The sequence below is a fragment of the Cygnus olor genome, chromosome 24 (genome assembly GCF_009769625.2).
Source record: "Cygnus olor isolate bCygOlo1 chromosome 24, bCygOlo1.pri.v2, whole genome shotgun sequence".
NCBI classification, from domain to species: domain Eukaryota; kingdom Metazoa; phylum Chordata; class Aves; order Anseriformes; family Anatidae; genus Cygnus; species Cygnus olor.
The window spans coordinates 1843966-1862929 of record NC_049192.1 but is presented as its reverse complement, the minus strand read 5'-3'; the positions used below and the strand labels follow the sequence as shown (position 1 = coordinate 1862929).

The 18964-nt window shown below is 53.0% G+C and overlaps 1 protein-coding gene across 3 annotated transcripts in view; it reads right to left on the bottom strand.

Moving 5' to 3' along the window:
- PLXNA2 (plexin A2) overlaps positions 1-18964 on the bottom strand; it is a 160975-nt gene that overhangs the window by 30393 nt on the left and 111618 nt on the right. For 2 of the 3 annotated variants that reach the window (XM_040535550.1, XM_040535551.1), the window contains exons 10-15: positions 16689-16889; positions 14664-14760; positions 14270-14463; positions 9406-9557; positions 6248-6365; positions 3513-3649 (exon numbers count right to left, since the gene is read on the bottom strand). In XM_040535550.1, the coding sequence (XP_040391484.1) occupies positions 3513-3649; positions 6248-6365; positions 9406-9557; positions 14270-14463; positions 14664-14760; positions 16689-16889 (899 nt within the window). Of the gene's footprint in view, positions 1-88; positions 2803-3512; positions 3650-6247; positions 6366-9405; positions 9558-14269; positions 14464-14663; positions 14761-16688; positions 16890-18964 lie in introns of those variants that run through there. The other variant, XM_040535552.1, reaches the window with a different exon arrangement.

Sequence of the window (18964 nt, the reverse complement as noted above, 5' to 3'; positions counted from 1 at the left end):
GCGGGGGGAGAGTCATTGGGCAGCCCCCAAACCCGTCCCCGTGGGGCAGCCCCGCAGCTCCCAGCAAGGCTGGCCCCTCACTAAGCCCCGTGCTCTGAAGCCCACAAAGGTGCTGAGCTGCTGAGACATGGGAGGGAGGGCAGAGCTCCATGCAAGCAGGGGCTCTGCCTGCCTCCCCGGAGAGAAGCGAAAAGCACTTTTTGCGCCAAACTGCAGCCTCCCGCATCCCTCTCTGAACCTGCTGCCTTCTGTTGGGTGTGTGAAAACAGATGGCTGCTTTTTAAAAGGGATGCGTAAACTCGCTCAAAAGCCAAATTCTTCCCCCCGCCCCCCGCACACACGGGGCCTCGTGAGCAGCGGGACGGACACACGGAAGCCCTGGCTTGGGAAGCGTGGTGCTGGCAAAGCACAAGGGAGTTGGGCAGTGGATGGAAAAGGAAAACGAGCTCTGATGTCCTGCTGCAGGGCCAAGGGAATCGCAGCGGAGATGGAGCTGCTCATGGCCACACAGCCCGGCAGCGCTGCTGCTCGGCGTGCAGTGCTGGAGCCTCGTCCCTGGGAGCCCCGTGCCCAAGCCTGCGTCTCTGCTCTCGCCCCGAGGGTAGGAAAGGCCACGCTGCTTCCACGGCTCGTTGAGCTTTGGCTCCTGTTCTGCCAGCACAGGGGAGACGACAGGCAGCTCTTCAGCATCTCACTGCTGTTATTGTTTGGCACTTAAACCAAAACCTGGCACTCCTGCACGCTCCATCTTCACCCTCCTCAGATGCTGCACAACCCACGGAGGTGCCTCAATGGCTGAGGCTCGCACTCAGCATGCCCACTGCTCTGCTTCCAGTGGTGTCTCCACGTGAGTTATGTGCTGTGGTCCTCTCTCCAGATCCTTACGTACCCATCACCTCGTTGAGGAAGGCACCGCTCCACACCGGGCTTTTTAGGAGGGCTTCTGACTGCACCATGGTGCTTCCAGCCTTACACCTCTGCACACCCACCCAGCACAACTGAGGCAACAGCAACAAGCTCCTGAAGCATCCGAAGCAAACCAGCCTTGGCTGCTCCTATGGATGCGCTCGCCGCCTGCACCCCCTGCCTCCCACCCCGTTATCTCACGTTGCACACTTGTGCTGCCTCTCCCTGCCCCTCAGCTCCGGCGTGAGCCCCGGCGTGACGCAGGGCTGCTGGCACCGCCGCTCCCCGCGAGCAGTTAATTAGCTTTCAGTGCTATTATTGTGTCGTCATGGTGAATCTACCCACTCCTCCGATCAGAGACGTGAGAATGGGGGAAGCTGTAATTAGAGTGAATCTCATTAGGAACCGCTTCATCTAATCAAGCTCCCCCACTCCCTCTCGTACAATTGAAGTTCATTGCCTCAAAACAGTCCAAGCAAAACAAAGTGCACAGTGTGACCCCTCAAGAAAGATGGAGTCATTTATATACTGCCGCTTGTTTTGTTTAAGTTTCTGCTTGCCTGGGGTAATTAGAACACGCCAAGACTTCAGACCACTTCCAGGTTTTGCAGGTCAGTATCTGCAGGTTGCCTGAATATAATCATATATTTAAGGGATTTTATTACAAGGCTAATTCTACCCCCAGGCTGGCTTGCAGGCTGCTTGTGCTGATGGTAACGCAATCACCTGTGTGCGTCGAGGAGCCAATCTGGCATCTCTGCTTCGGATACGGGAAGAAATGCTGATGGATGGGCTGCAGTGCTTAGCACTCGGAGAGCTCGTCTGCAGCATGCCCACACCTCCTGGAGCACCCCAGGCATGCCCAAGTCCTCCTTCCATTCCTGGGGTGGGGATGATGGGGAGGCGAGTGCAGCGGCCAGGAGTTAAGCAGCAGGGCTGGGAGTGGTGTGAGGCTTGTGCCCTTTCTAAACTTCTGGCTGGGATCCGTCCCCATGGGTGCTATCCGGCACAGGAAGGGCAGGCTCCAGGGTGTGTCAGTGCCACCTGGGACTTGGCAGACTCTCGGAGCTTTCCGAACATCCCTGAGTGCACAGGGCTCAGCAGAGGGAATCATCCAAGAAAAGGAAGTATAAAAGGAGCAACAGATGCAGTCAATGCCTCCAATGTCCTTCAGTTCCTGTTTTCTCAGATACATAGCAGACACCAGGCACACAACAAGAGCTGAGGAAGTCCATTAAAGCCTTCTGCATTATTAACAGGCTCTTCATAATCCACCCCTTCTCATCTACACCATGAAGTGGGAACCAAGAAGCTGTTTAGCTATTCTGAGGCTGATGGAATAAATAATTGTTGATGCTCAGCATTTCCACTGGCCCCATACCATGGTGCCAGGTTCATCTGGTGTCACAACAGGTGCAAGGAAGGCCAAGGCCCAGCCTGCTCCTGTGGTGCTTGGCTGAAGACGGACAGGGAATGATCACTTAATATCCCAACACGTTCCCATGTCTGCATATTCACAGATCCCATAACCGTGAACCTTGTCGTCTTCCAGATGAGAAATTCACCTCCAGGGGTCATTGCATTCCCAGAAACTTCCTTCAATCCTCCTGGGCAGCCCGAGCTGGGATTTAGAAGGCAGAATCCCTGCACACATCACACCGCTTCGGTCGGGTTCCTGGGCATTTCCAAGGCTTGCAAGCCGCAGAGAAAAAGCAAAGGGAAGCCCCAGCCTGCAGGGACTGGGCACGGGCTCCGAGTTGGTGCCTTGTGGCTCAGGCTCCTGGCTCAGGCTCGCGGGTACACGTGGCACCCAGTGGCACCCAGTGGCAGCGGGGTGCCTGGGTGCGCCCAGTGCGGGGTGCGTATATGATGCACACAGATGTTCACTGCTGGTGTCTTTTTTTAACTAAGCCTCAAGAAAACCCATTAAACCCTGCAAATGTCAACTCGGCGTTTACACTGCTGGGTAAAAAGCAAATTTGCCCTAGATATCCCGTGGGAGATTTGTGGCTGTGTGTGATCCTCGGCAGCAGGCGGGTGAGGATCCCGGCTCTGCTCCGCCACTCAGGGCCCCCCCCCCCAGCTCTGATGGTTTTTGGAAGGGGCAGACACCCACAGCAGGGGCTGCAACAAAAGTTGTGTGAGGTGCTGGTCTGTGAAAAGAGAAACCTGAAGTTTGTCAAAACATTTCTTCAGTGGCAGACTTGGCTGTGCGAGGTTAGCGGTTGGACTTGACGACCTTTAGGTCTTTTCCAATCTAAATGTTTCTGTGATTCTATAAATATTACATTTTCATCAGATCACACCAGTCTGGGGGCAGGTACTGATGACTGCTGTAAACATTTTACAACTGCAGTGCTGTTTGCCTGAGATTTTTGGACCAGTTAAACACCTAACAGCCTTAAAGCGGACCAATGGCCAGCACTACTACAGATGCGCCCCATCCTTCACCAAGTAAGGCTCAGTGACAATAGGAAAGACAACAACCTCACAAAATAAATGAAAGCAGGGGAGCTCTCAGGGGTTCCCAGATGCATTTTTGAGGCTCAAAAATTTTTGATGCATGCTTGGCTACAGCAGCCCCGTGTCCGGCCTCGGCCCCTTACCCCTGGAAGGCGCAGCTCTGGTTCCCCAGCAGCACGGAGACGCGGCTGCCAGCGCCCAGGTGGTGCCCGGCGATGGTGACCAGTGTCCCGCCCGACTCGGGGCCGCGGCTGGGCGTCAGGAAGCTCACGGCCGGCGTCTGAGGAAAGACGAGGAGAAGGTCAGCAGTGCTCCTGCCTGTGCACGGGGAGCAAAAGAAAACCCTTGTCAAAGCAAAACAGAGACGTGTCCCAGACACCTGACAAACCTCCTGCTAAAATTTTGAACCCTGCTGTGAACGAAACACACCTCAGAGAAGTAACTGCAAGTTCAGCCTGGGCAAACTCAAGTACTTACCTTTGCCTTTGTTCCTCAATAAATAAACAAAGCCAGCTGTTTGCACTGCGGTTTCAAAAATGAACTGGAGTGCAAACCATGCAAACTGCCACAATGGAGATCCGAACACAACCGCCTAAAGTTTGCTGCTGTGGTAAAACATAAAAAATAAAACTAAAACCAGGGCACGGTAATGGGAAATACTGGACCACATTAACAAAACGCAGCGCCAGCAGCCCCAGCCTCATGTGAAGCAGCATGCTGGCACCGTGGGGGCAGAGCCTGTTTCCTACTGCCGATGGGAAGACATCTCGGTGAGTGCATATACATCCCACTTGACATTTTGTCAGTGATATTATGGCAGCAGTGCCACCTCTTTATCCTGCCTCGTGCTCGTGATAGCTATTTGTCCCCCTTAATGGAATTTGCAGAAAGATAGTACCTTTTTATTTGTTTTCCATCAGTGGATATAACCAAATTGTTTTACTAATGCTTCCCCATTACCCTCTTTATGACTCTCATCTGCAGCTGGCAGCCTCCCAGCCCCACTCCCTCGGTGCCACCTGCCTGGCAGCTCGCTGCGTTTGTGCTGCTTTCCAAACACAACTGGGGTTTTCTGGGTGCGCAGCGCCTGCACAGCAGCTCAGACCAAAAGCCCGTTTGACCCTGATTCCTCACTCCTACGAAAAACACACAATCCACCCCATTGTGGATAATTATGGAATAATTTTACAGGGGGGGAAATTCCTTCTTCCTGCTGCCGGCCCTGCACTGGGGACAGGCTGCTCGTGGGAACCCAGGGACACCCAGAGCGGGTACTTCACACATTTCTTAGCTCCAGCTTCTTACAATCCTCCAAAATTTAAAGCATTGCCAGGCCCAGAAGCTGGGGCTGCAACCCCGAGAAGCTGTAGATTTGAGGGCGCAAACCAGAGACCTGCAAAACCTCCCAGTCCTGAGGCAAGGAGGCTGGCAGCGGATGAGGGTCTGAAAGCTATATGAGAATTTTCCATCTTCAGCTCATGATTTGGTGATAATTGTGACAGATTTACAGATCCGAAGTAGCTCCAAGGTTCCACCTCCCCAGACGAAATGGGTGTAATTAGGGTGCGAGCACAGCTCCCGCCTGGTAGCAGACACCAGATGAGCTCACCAAGGCACGAACCCTCCCAGGGTCAAAGCACAGCTCTGCTTTAAGGTACCAATCAATTTTACTACTGACTTTAATGGCATAAACCAGCTGTAATGGAATTTGTGGCGGCCCCAAAGAGAAAAAATAGAGGCCAAGTAACAAAAGGAAATGATATATGCGAAGTTTTAGATGCCTGAAAAAAGAAACGATAATCATAGTGGGTGCTGAAAATCAGAAGCAACAATGCAAAGGATGATGCTCGACATATGCTTACCAGGTTGCTGCAAGGTACTACTCCACAACTCATTGCTGATATTGCCTTCCACTGGCTCCTGATTATTGTTCAACACAAACCAAGAGAGCATCCTCTTTTGTGCCACCTGGGAATCTGCCTTTAACTAATGGCCAGTCTGGGGACTGGCAGTGCCCTGTGATGATCAAAGGCTGTTCTGGTGTATTTAAGCAAAATTTCACCTCATCTAGCAACACGGAAATACCCAAAGGAGAGAAGGAATCCGTGATCCCTGAATCTCTTCACTTTACTCTCAAGTAGACAGAGGTGTCCTGGGAGCAGCAGCACTCCTGGCCTGTAACACTGGTTTCTGAAGGTACAATGGAATATCATGGTACAGAAAATGGGAACTTCATGACCCTAAAGTTAAGGGTGGACTCGGGTGCTTGCTCTCTTTCTCTGTGTGTTTCTGTGTTCAAGCAAAAAGCCCCACCAGTGCCTGTACTGTGCATACACAGGCAAGCAAACCTTCAAAACCAAGCAGAAGCACTGCTGTAGATTTCTGCCCTTAGCTAAGGCCCAAAGTAACAATGTTCATTCATCACTCTTCCTTACCCAAGACGGGATAAAAATTTGAGTCCCAACTCCAATTCCTTGGAAAATTATGCACAGAAAAGCCCTTGGGTATAGAACAAAGCCATGCTTTGCGAAGTGCTCCTGCTCCGAGTACACCAACGCACTTCGCAAGGAGTAACCTAGCCCAGCAAGTCAAGGGTTATCTCTATTCTGGAGGTGCAAAGCTGAAACCAAATGCTGTAGAAACCCTGGTTGAAGGTTCCCATCTAAATCCTGTCTATTCTGTAAACCCACACAAGCTTTACATCCTGAAAACCAGGCTCATTGACTGGGCAGCTCCAAACAAGCAGCTCGTGCAACATTATGGGGAAAGCATTTGAAAAATCTGGGGTTGCCTTTTGGTGTCGGAGCCCCAGCGTTTGCCACGTGCCCCTGCAGAGCCCAAGCCTTGCAGGGCGCTCCCCGCCTCGCAGGGCACTCACCACGAAGGAGTACTGCTGCGCGGACCTGGCTGTGAACTCGGGCTTGCACTCTCCGATGCACAGGAGCACTGGGCCGGAGCTGATCCCTGGAAGCGCCTGCCCCATTTCACAGACGATCCTGGAAGCAGAAACGCCGCAGTGAGGCTTTGTCAGGAGGTGCCAGCAGCACCCTGTGCGGAGCTAGGTTCTTTTTTTTTTTTTTCCCCTCCCCCCTCTTTAACTTTGATATCTGCCTCTCTGAAAGAAGTTAATTACTGAGTCTATTTTTACCCCATGTAGTGATTTAAAGAAAAAAAATCAAAATTAGACATAATTATTACAAGCTGTAAACTCCAGAGCAAAGCAGAGCACTAATGGCAATATATTAGCCAGTAGCAAAGTGAGTGCGAAGTCCTTAGAGTAACAGATGAGTTCATTAAGGGAACAGCTCACACTGCAGTCTCCCAGTTAATCAAAAATGGAGAAACCTGCTCTGGGATGATAGAGACAGACGCGGCGAGCAAGCTTTGCCGTGGGGACAGGGCTGAGCATGCTGACGCTGGTGGATGGAGTCAGTGGAAACCAGAGACACGGATCCTGTGCTCCTCTGCACCCAGCTCAGCCCCTCGGGGGCACCCCAAGGTGACATCGGGAGCTCAGACAGGGGCTGCTGGCGTGCACGGTGGTGGCCGGAGGGGCTGAGCCCCGCCACCCAAAGCTCCCAGGGCACTGGTGATGCCTCCTGGAGCTGACAGCACTGAACGCCGCCGTGCCAGCACGTTTGTCATGGATGCAGCAAGAGGTTTCCACAGGGACATCAGCTGGCTGAGGTCTTTAGGTAGACCTAAGGGATCTGCTGCTTGCTCCCATGGCAATGCTGGAAAGAAAGTCAAGAGCATTGTGCCAGGCACTGGAAACCTGAGGATATGAGTAACCTGCCTCGGCAGAGGGAGCAGTGATGAAGGCAAGGAAATGCTTGTCAGTGCTTGGCCTGAGAGCCAGAGCTGGAGGAAAAACCAGAGTTTTCTTTCCCTGCTGAGGCTGAAGGTGCTTTTGCAAAGTGGCAGGGGAAATGCTTGCTTTTCCACTGATCATGTGCAAATGCATGAAAGGATCCAATTTGTGAAGGCAGCATTTCAGCAGCCTTCAGCAGCATTAAATTCACTACGAGCAAACTAAAATAAAAAGACGAAAGGAAGAAAGAACCTGCAAACAGCATGCACAGGTGATGCCAGGAGGCCTAACGAAATACATACATGCTAATAAAGAGCTCTCGTGTGAAAGTCCTTATTGCTGCAGATCAAAACAGGTTGCCTAGAGAGACGCTGCCTTTGCAGAACAGAAAGGGAAGCATCTCAGCTGCATGCCTTAATCTGCCACGTGTTCTGCTCTGCCTTTCAGCCAGCCATCGCCTGGGCACCTCTCTCCTCCGCCTGCCTCCTCATTACTTCTCCTCCCGCAAGCCAGTGCCGAGGAGGCTGGCTTTCAGCGAGGGTCAGGGCAGAGGGCTGCAATCTGGGAGCAGTAATCTGTACTTCCGCAGCAGGCGGGCAAACAAAGCCCCGCTCGAGATACACACACCAAGGGCTATGCACAGGGGGAACACCAAATACTCAACTGTTGGCCCCTGAAGCAGCAGCCGAGGGCACGGAGCGCATCTCTGGTACAGCACCAGGCATGACCCTGCAAGGGACAGGGGCACGAACGACCTCAGTACACCTGATCCTGATTTCTGATAAAAGCCAAATCCCCAGCAGGTACCTTGTTACAAAATGATGCATTCGGCAGAGCTGTAGGGTGCTGATTGCTGGGCTAAGTGGCCCTTTCACCAACATTAACCTAATTGCTGGCTGATAGATTGCGTGGCTGGAGCATATGGTGAGTCATTACAGTCTTGGAATTCAGTCTGCCCACAGAAGCCTTAAGAGGGTCCTTTTATCTGTATTCATCTTTAAAAGGCAGCTCTCATGCTAACGCTTGCTGTTATCTGCCCAGGGTAAATGTTTTAATGATGTTAACAAACTTTGAAAGCTCAAGAGCCATAATTAGAGTCATGATTATAAAATCAGGGTTTCATACCATCAAAGGAGGACAATTTTATAATATTCTGCCTTTTATTTGAAAAATAAAATAAAACAAAATGCTGCTCAGCAGAACAGCCCATGCCAAAAGCCACAGCGGCACGCTCGGTGCACGCCTGGAGCCACAGCTGCACTAACACTGGTGGTGCTGTGCTGCCACAGCACCCTTCACCCGGTGGCCAGAGAACACCAACCGACCAACTGCTTGCTTCCAAGTGGAGGGGATTTGGGCTGCAGGTGGGGAAAATGGTGGCAGGGAGTGAGCAAACAACAAACCTGTGCCAACGTGTCCCAGTGACGGGCGCTTCTGCTGCGCTGGGGCTCAGACCAGGAACCACCGATGGGATGTCACCGCCAGATGACAACTGCCTCCAGCTGCTGCCGGAGCTGGGGCACGTCCGTGCTGCTGGTGGCCATCCCTGGGGAGCTGCCACATCCCCCCGGCCACCCTAGTCCCCAGCAGGTGACATCGGAGGGCCCATGGGGACACTTCACACACTGCACCTCCCCTGCCCAGCACCAATGACCCCCAGCACCACGGTTGACCTGAGCAATCCCCAGGCAGCAGCAGGACCAGGTGTCACCGTGGGAGGTTTATTCGCCCATCTTCTGTTACGTGCCTATTTTGTAATTTTTGGTTGACGTTTTTCTTAGTGAAATAAATGAATTGACTCCAGCGGAGGCCCATTTGGATTAAGGGGCTGTCACCACCTCACATGCCTAACAAATGGCTGCGCGCAGCCGGCGGCGCCGGCTGAATTTCAAGTGCGAGGGGGAGCGGAGGGGGCAGAGAGGCTCAGCATCAACAGCAAGGTGCTCATCAGAAAAGTTGCTTAGCAAAGCAGGAACTGCCGTGTGGAAGGGAACAAAACGCTTAATGAAAGCTTAAAGGGCTGTTTGACCCCCAAGACACCATCCAAGCACCCTGTCCCCTCCCGGCCGCAGGGGCACCATCCACCTCCGGACCCGTTCCTGAAGCTCTGCAGAGCTGGAGCGGGTGCAGGAACCTCCCAGGGGCTGGAGGATTTATTGCCCTCCTGTGCGTTTGCTTCCATGGCTGGAGGCTGGGGAAGAGGCGACATCCCTGAGGCCACTCACTGTTCGGCGACGACGTACTGCTCCGGCAGCGGCGTGCACGGCACCCCCGCCACCTGCACGCCATGGGCGATCTCCGAGAAGTCCAGGCCCAGGTTCACGCCACGAATGGTCACCCTGGTGCCTCCTTCCGGGGGGCCCGACACCGTCAGGATCTAGAGGGAAGCACAACGTGGGTCAAGCTGCGGGAGGAAAAGGGAGCTGGTTCCCCCAGGAACCCCATGCCTGGCTGGGAAAGGAGCCCCCATTGTGCAGGCTGCCCACCTACACCATGCCCCCCACCTACCCACAGGCTCCCCCTGCCACAGCCACCGAGGGCAACCCAGAGAAGCTGACAAAGCTAAAACCCCCGTGTGTTGTCCTCAGAGGGGACATCGAGGGTCCCTGAGCCCGTAGCTTGGACAATGGCACTCCGCAGACAGAATAAACCTGGCTCCTTTTTCATAGACTACACAACAGACAGTAAGTAACCTTCCAGAAGCTGCCCGCTGCTTTGCAGAACCTTGTTAACTTCTGCCTTGGCCGCTCCCTGAATGTTAATATCACATTTTATTAGTAAGTTGGCACCTCGAGTGACTTAGAAATGTTAAAGGGCGAGGTGTGTGCTTTAAAGCTGCCTGTTTATAGCCTACCTCAGCCGTAATCAGCCCTGCTTCTATGGACTTTCATCAAGGACAATATCCTCTTCCATGAGCAGTATAAATTACAGTAACGTATAGTCACAAGATTTGGACCCAAGACTCTCAAACAATTGTTTTGAATCTGCCACCAGCCTGTTATTGCTCTTGGGTGAGTTACTAATCTTCTCAATGCTACAGCTGTTATTAATAAACAAACAATCTATAATAATGCACTTTAATTAATTTAATGGATAAATCTTGTTTATGCTTGTCAGTTCCACCTTTGTCTTTGGCAACAGATTTCAGCTCCTCAGGTCCCTTTCCTCAGTGTTTCTGGCTGCCTGGCAGCTTTTCCTCCACCTTCCCACAAGCTCGCTGGTCCCTGCTCGTGAGCAGCTTCAGAAGAGGCACAAGCCCCAGCCCCAGCCCGTACCTGTGTCCCGCTGCCCTGTGGGGCCGGCACCCCAAAACAGCCCCGCTTGCACCCTCCTCATAGCCCCATGTGTGCTGCATGTCCCCGCATCCCCTTCCCATCCCCTGCAAGCTGCCAACACCAGCAGGACGCCCCCAGCACCCTTCCACCTCCCTGCCCTCTCTGCTTGTGCCACATTTCAGGTCTCAGCTGAGCCGTTTCCTTCTCCCATCCTTACGTCTCAACTTCTTGCTCTCCACCTCTGCTCCTGTTTAAGGCTCTGTTACCGAATCTGGCAAAACATGGGGGGGTTCGGCCTGCTCTCTGTGCCCAGGTGTGGGCATCACCGCATCTCGAAGCACCTCAGCTTTCCTCTGCACCTGCTTCAACTTCTACCTCCCTCTCCCCCCGACCAACGACGGAGGTTTCTGATCCATTCATCACACGCTGCCTGTTGTGCTGCTGCCCTCTGTACCTCGTACCGCAGAGCATGTCACGTCCTGTATCATTTAGCTCCGCCAAGCACTGCGTGCCCACAAAAGACACAGTACAAAATCAAGCTGTATTGCATTACACTGCGTCCTGAAGGCCCGCGCTGCTAATGCTTACACCGCTAGCTGGGAATCACCTGAGCTCGGCAGTTCATGTACTTGACAGCTACAACTGTCCTTTGCAGCTCCAGATTACACTAAAACGCGTTTTGTTGTAGCGCCTGCACTGCCAGGCTCGTTGGCCCCTTCCCCTCTTCAGAAAGCAGTTGCAGTTTGCCATTTCCTGACCTTACCACGACTAGCGGAGCCAAACGGCCCTGCCAAACAAAGCAGGGCTGATTCTGTATTTTGAAAATGTCCTGACCTGGAAAATCCCCAATACGGAGCTCCACTTGACCTAAATTTTAGTGGTCGCTAATTGAACGGTTTTGAAGTAACTGTGCCATAAAGCAGCCCCAGGGTTAGAACAGATGCATTCAATTAATTACAGCTGGGGAGATTCAGTCAAAATCGCAGGAAGATGAGGAGCCTTAAAGGTCCAGTAGCAGGAGCGCCCCGACCCCAGCACCCCTGGGTGTGCTCAGTGGGGCCAGCCTGGGGCCGGTGGTGCTGGGGGGCTGCCCAGGCTGCAGGGCTCCCTGCGGTGACCGCCCAGGTTTCTGTTCCCAGACAGAAAGCATGAGGAAGAAATACACCCCAAACAACCACACCGCACCTGCTCGCCTCCTATCGGCCCTAATAAAGCGGTGTTTCAGTAACTCACGCTGCAACCCGTAGGGGTGTGCTCGGTACAGCAGCTCTCAGCCTCGGAGCTCTGTAGAGGATGGAAAGAACCCAAAAAAAGCAGCTATGGGAAAGCAAGGCCGTTACCAGGACTCATACACTGGCTGCGGAAGGGGCTATACCTCTGCCAGAAATTTTTTAGGACGTCTTGAAAACAGTCTGAAAAACACTACTATCCAAGGTGGGGCCTGGAAGGCCTTTGGGTATGCTGATGCCCTGAGCTGTCCACCTCTGCTCGCTGCCTCAGCCTGGAACAAACGAGCAACCCACCTCCTCTGATAACGCCTGTTCCCTGCTGCACAGTGAGAGGACTTAGCAAGTGCAAAGCATTGAGTTATTCCTAGAAAGGCTTCAAATACACAACGTAGATGGTGATAGGAGCTTGATTATCCTTGTGCCCAGCCCTCACACCACATAAGGGACACGGATACCGCACTGCGCTGCTCTTGGTGCTTGACACCGAGGTTGGCACCTGAGGGACCCTGCAGGGGCGCCCCGCTTCCCTCCCCAGCCCGCAGAAGATGCTGCTGTAACAACACGAGCTGCGTGTTGTCAGCCCCATGTCTTGCACAGTTCAGCATTTGACAAAAAGCAGTATTTAGCTAGAAGTCTGTGCATGAGCCAGGGAGCCCTAGGACAGGACTTTCCCTCTGGAGCTGGGGGAAGCTGAGAGCCTGCGACACCTTGGCATCTGCTACGGTGCGGAGAGAGCACCCTGCTTGCACAACGGATGGCACAACCCCTGCCCCTCCCAAACCTCATCCACCTTCGCTCTCTTTGTCTTTTTTCATCCCGCCCCAAGCTGTCCGGATCCCAGCTGATGAGCCCAGCAGGGAACCAGCACATGAGCATTGTCATCCCGGCATGATCCTTCCTCGTCTCTGCCTCGGCTGATAGCACATTCAGAACCTAATTGTTATCTCCGCAGAGCAGCTCCATTATTCAGCCTGACACTGCCCCCCCTTCAGCTGTTTGTTGCACTGATGTTATATTAATGAGGCCTGCAAATAAATGAATAGGAGATCAGAGTGCCGCTTGTTCACAAGAAAACTGATTTTTATTTATTTATTGCTAAGACCACAGACTGCATGGAAGTCTTATGCTGTTAAAGGGACACTGTTGGTGATGGCAAGGCCTCACAGTGAGATGAGGCAAAAAAAAAAGGGCTGCGTGCAGCCTGCTGCCCACTTGCTTTTATGACTATTAAAGTGTGATCTCTTCTTGCTAGTTACATGTCCCCCAAAGGCACTGGACCCGGGAGTAAAGCCCTTGACCTTCAGCTTCAGAGGAAGAGTGAAAGTGGCCAGATGAAGCAAAAGAAGTGGAAAACAGCCTGTTTTAAATGCTCTTTTAGCTTGAGTCATGCAGGGTGTTTGTAACACAGGCACTCATATGGGAAAGCACTGCTCTCCAGTCTAAGATTTTAAAGCCAGTGCCGGTGGAGCGGAGGCAGCGTGCCAGCAGCTCCGGCTTGAACCTGAGTGATGGCCCTGCCAGAAGAGTGCTCCCCGCGGGCCTTTCCGTGCAGCAAGGGACACTGCAAATGGCACCTGAAGAACTCAAGGAACTCCAATACCCATTAAAAGCACCCAACAGCAATGAAGACTGTAACAGTCTCACGGTCTCCACTTTTCTGGAGGAACAGCGGGATGAGAGAGATGTTGACTTCTGCTGTTGAAGGGTTCGGGATTAGGAATATCAACCTTGCAGGGTTTCTGCTGAGGCTTTCCCATTTTCTATACAACTGGCTACTCAGGAATTTTGCAAAACTCTCCAAGACAGACTCTCCTCAGCAACATCCTCCCTCTCTCACATCCAACCCTGAGACAACACAGCAAGCCTCCGTGCCTTTCTTCCATAAAAACAAGGTGAATGCCTTCCTCCCAGGGGGTCAGAGCATGAGCCGCTCTGACAGAACTGGTGTAGAAACCAGTCTGAACTATGAGAAAGCTTCTCCACATGAAGGGGCCCCGGCTGAGCTGGTGCACACGCGTGTGCTGAGTCCTGCTGCTTCCCTGCCAGCTGTTCTTCAGCCAGGGACATCAGTGCACCAGGCCACTTGGACACATCATCATGCTACACCTGCACCTCCTGCAGAACGGACACACGCTCAGGGCAAGGGAGACTATTTTGTTAATGAAGCTGATTAAGTGAGAAACAAAAATCTTCTTCCATTCCCACCTGGTAGGAGTGTCACTTCTAATAGTAACGTTAACAGACCACGAGCAGTTTTATTGGTAGAAGTGCTCCTGGGAGACTCAGCGGTCTGAACGGAAACATCTGAAACATCAGCTACAGACTAATTAGCTCCCTAGTTTAATTAGCATTCCTGCACCGGTCTGCAGCGGTCACCCCACCACCGGCAGCATCGCGACGAGTGAGAGCTGCATGGCGGGGCAGCGGCTGCAAACCCTGCTCACACCCAAGGTGACTTCGCAGGAAGCAATGGAGCATTTTTGTTCCCCACCCTTCAGCTCCGGATGGGCAGTAGGGTGCTGGGGACAGCCCCGAGCCCCCCCGAGATGGGGCCAGGGGTGGGCAGAGCCCAGCGGCGCTCTTACCTCAGTGATGCGCGGGTTGGAGCACTTGACGTTCCTGCTGGACCAGTCGAGCCAGGGCTGGGCGGCCGGGGGGCCGCAGTGGGGCCGCAGCGTGCACTTGGCCTCCCCGCTGCACCACCCGCACTCAAACTTGGGGTCGGCTTTGAGGCAGAGCCCGCAGCTCTCGCGCTGCGCCGCGCACTTGTACAGGTGCACTGCGGGAAGGGAGGACAGCACGCAATGAGTTGTTTCTCCCCACGGGTCATTTTTTGAGCTTTAGTCTGGGGCCTTCCAGCGGTTCTCCCACTGTTGTGGTGTGGGAGCTGCTCTTGCCCAACATGGGGTCGCCCAGGACCACCACATCCCTCCCTCCCAGCCCTCGTGGTGCCGCGGGGACGAGCCCAAGCACCGTTACCTTTCAGGTCCTCCGGGTTGTCGATGACAAAGTTCCCGTTCCACACCACAGCAAAGTCCACGGCCAAGTTGCTTATGTCCATCCCGTCATAGAGGTACTGGGGAAGAAACCAGAGTGAGATGCCTGCGGGGATGCTACCAGGAAACGCAGATTTTTTAACAAGCAGTGATTATTCTCTGCATCATGCGCTGATGTCTGAACCACCACCACCACTTCTACACTTCAGCTCTAGGGTCCTGCTTTGGCTTCCTCCTCCTCACCGGGGAGAGATAATTAAATCAGATCTAGTCCCTGTGAGAGGCGATAGATTAATTATTCCACTCGCAGTGGCTGCTCTTGTCACTCAGTCTCTAGCTTATCAATACAGCCCCTCCAGATAATCACACTGCAAGGACTGCTGCCTTCAGGCTAACTCCTTATACAGTCACCATGCACCCTAGCGTGACTGGGAGCTCAAAAATCACGCTACACAGCTTTGGCTGATGAAATAGGCATCAGCTGAGAAAAAGTAGATGGTGCAGAGAGGGCCTTGCCGTGTCTGCGCGTCAGTCGAGTCTATGACAGCACTGACGTGAATTATTCACCTTCTCGTGGACATCCGGGGGCTGCAGAGAGAAGCTGGATGCTTCATGTGAATTCCCAGTGTGTTTTGAAATTCCCATCATTGCCATTAGCACCAATGAGGCCTCGTCCAGATGCTCTCTTTAAGTCAATCAAGAGCTGCTAAAAAATCTTTAAAAAGTGAGCGCTGCCATCATCTTTGGGATGAGGGAACGATGATTAAATGAAAGCAGACTGCTCAGAGGTTGTCTCCGTGCAACAGGTGCACTGTTTAACTTGCTTTTGGTCACAGGGATTTACCTTGCCTGGGTTTTACTGAGTTGGTATGAAACCAGATCTTCTGTTCGGCTGATGGAGCCGTGAGAGTAGAATTGCTCTTGAATTCTCTGTCTACCACTTCCTATTAGCCTAACAGGAATAAAAGTGCTTCCCTAATGTTTATAAATTGCTTTAGATAGGAAAAGTACTACACAGTATTAATACATTTATTAGCCAGCAAGCTGCAAGGCGCAAAGACAGCCAGTGATGGATAAATATCCAGTGAAACTTTTAAAAATTCAAAACTTGATTAACAATTTAAGTCCATCTGCACTGAATACTAAAGCAGCCCCTGAAGTTCCTCGTTCTGCTGCCTGAAACAAACCGAGCACACCCTGCCTGACCCCAGGCCCCCAAGGAGGCCGAGGACGCGGCTCCCCCCTGCCCTGCCGCCAGCAGATGTGTGCTGGGTGCTGCACCAACACATGCTGTGCCCGGGAGGGTGGCTTTGGGCAGAGGGAAGCTGCCTTTGGCCATACATGATCCCTGGGTAAAATCCTGCCCGGTCCATTTGCAGGGCTCAGCCCCATCCTGTACAAGCTGAGGCCGAGCTGCCTTCCCCTGCCTGCTTCTTCAGCAGCATCCCTCCGGAAATTTCCTTCCCTCTGCTGCGTTCTCTCCCCTGGCACTTTTCCTTCCCCCTCCCTCCCCGCACCATGCGGCGGTTCAGCATTTCTGTATTCATCAAGCCACCGTGACCTGGAATTTGACAGCTCCCTGATAAGGGGTCTGCGATTCTCGTTATCTCTCCCATGTGAATTAGCTCGCCTTGACACCTTGGTGCGTTCCCTCCTCCTCCCTTCCCCTCGCTGACCCCTGCAGTCGGGCGAGGAAGCACCAGATACGGGGCCAGCACCACAAAAACACCCACGGCGGCTCCCACCTGCGCCTGGGGCCAGCTTAACTCCAGGACCTTTTGCTCCTTCCTTCCCCTTCCCTCCCCGCTGCTGAGCCCACCTCCCTCGCAGCAGCCTGTTTTGGGAAGGCGCTGCGTGGGGAGGAGGGGAGGCTGCTTCAGCTAAAAAAGAAACACGACGGGAGGCAACCCCATGCTCCAGAGCTGCTGGCGGCTCCTGAGCAGCCCCAGCCCCGTCCCCACGCTGTCCCCAGGCACCCAGCAGCACCCCGAGCCCCAGGCACCCTCACCGAGCTGTTCTGGCACTGCACGCTGGAGCTGTTGAAGCGCAGGGCGGGCACACGGTGGATCACGCCCTGGATGCTCAGCACGCACTCGTAGCCGCGCTGCCCGGACTGGGGCTGGGGCAGGTTTCTGGCTTTCAGTGTGATGGGTTTCACCTCTCCCACCGGGATCAGGATCTCCTCCGTGGGGAAGAGCTGGGGGCAGTCCTGGGGGCAAGAGAAGACAGCGGGAGGTCACAGCAGGGATGGGACATCCACGGCTCCAACCACGTCTCAGCCCGCCGTGAGCTGGCCGATGCCCCGAGCACACCTTCGGCACGCAGGGCAGGCAATTCGTGGTGTGCCCACGCAGCTGCAGGCTCCATGCAGAAACGCAGAACCCCAAGGTACAGCTCCCCTGCTGGGGAGCGGTGCTGAGCTTTGAAGTGTACAAAATACCATGAAACTGGAAGCAGTCTGTTAAATTTTCCATTTAAAACCATGTGAAAATATTTCAAACGTCAGTGTGGTTGCAATAAAGGAACAAAGAGAAGAGCAAAATGCTGCTGCCTCCAAAACTCCGTATTTGTTGTACGGAAAGCGTGGAAGTGGTTGGTCTTGGGCTCTTAAACAGCTAAGCACGGTAACTAAAGCAGTAAGCAGGGAAGCATTATTTGTTTCCACTTCTGCCACTATCTGGCCAAAATAATGCAATTGTAAATTAATAGCAAGCTTAATATTGGCTACCAACACTGCTATTGCGCTAGCTCGAGACTTCTTTACAGAAGATGCTGTACGCAAGTGAAACTGTCCCTACGAACGTCACTTCACAGATGAGCACATCACCAGCTCCGCGCAAGCCAGGAGCATTCGATGGATGTCTGAATGATAATCTGCGAGGAACCACAAAAAAAACCATCAGTGCGTGGTAACTATATGACATCTCTCCCAATAGCTCTCAACATCCCAAGCATTATCTCCTCACAGCACATTGGGAGATGCAGGTTTTCCTCACTTCATATACCAGGAACTGCAACACCACAGACATAGGCTCTGGCCATCAGAAGTATTTACGTTCCATTTAGCTCTAATTTGCTTTGATCTAATGGAAATAGATACCTAAGTACCTGTAAGTAGCTGACAATAAATGATTAATCCCAAGCTAAAGTAGAAGTTTTAGAGGGAAAAAAACCAGAATGTTTCCCTTTGCTCTGCCAAATTCCATACTGGCACCCCAAGCCCTTTGCCACCCAGCCTAGAAATTAAACTAAGTCATGCGGATGGAGAGGTGAGGAGAGCTGTCCTCCGGGCTCCAGCTCAGGCTAGGAGCATGCCCAGGGAGGAAATCCCCCAGGGAGGAAATCCCGTCTCGCTAAGGGCCAGCAGGCAGCCGAGCCGCACTCCCAGGCCATGGGATGTTGTTTCGCTACTGGCTCCGGCGAGCTGTAAATGAGAACCAGATGCTGCCCAAGTTTAGAGGAGCCAGTAGCTTAAGCTGCTGCCTCATAAACCTTTTTAGTGGCACTTTTCCTTATATATTTTTTATTTTATTTCTAGCAGGGACTTTCACGGATTAACAGCCAAGAGTGGTTTTTAGCTCCAGCAGCCAGGAAGCTGGCCGTGCTGGGAAGGAAAGAGCAGCCCTTCCCTGCAGTGATGCAGGTCTGCAGGCTGGACGGGAATGCCACCCGAAGCTCAACTCTCGGGTCCCCACAGATCGCAGTACCAGGGGCTCAAATCCCAGCTCAGCCTTCACATCACTCCCAGCAAGCTGCTGAGATCCCGGGTGTTTTCCATCCAGCTGCGAGCTGTGCCGGGCTGTCTTTGCACACACGTTACACACTGCACACCTATCCCAGCTTCTGCTCGAGACCTGGCTGCGCGTAGGGCTTGGCCACAGAGCAGCACACGCGGAGACACAGCTGCAGGGCACAGCAGTCCTAGCTCCTTGTCTGGGAGGAGAGGCACCCCGCAGCACCGGGATCCTTCAGCACATGATGATTAAAACCCAGCAGTCTCCAGCCATCTCACCAGTGGGAGAAGCTCAGCACACAGTCCTGAAAATAATGAATATGTTCTGGACCATTATCCTTCCTGGCCACCGTCATTCGTGAGATGACTGCTAAGGGAATGCTTCTTCCCATAGAGAACGGGAGAGGACTTGCATTTCCAAATCTGTCCTGTAATGCTGAAAACGCTGGTAGCAAAAATTGTCCTACCATCAGTAGAGATGAGGAGGACATAATAGTTTTTCTTTTTTCTTTTTTTTTTTTTTCCTCTTTGAGCAGTGCTTTCAGTGGGAG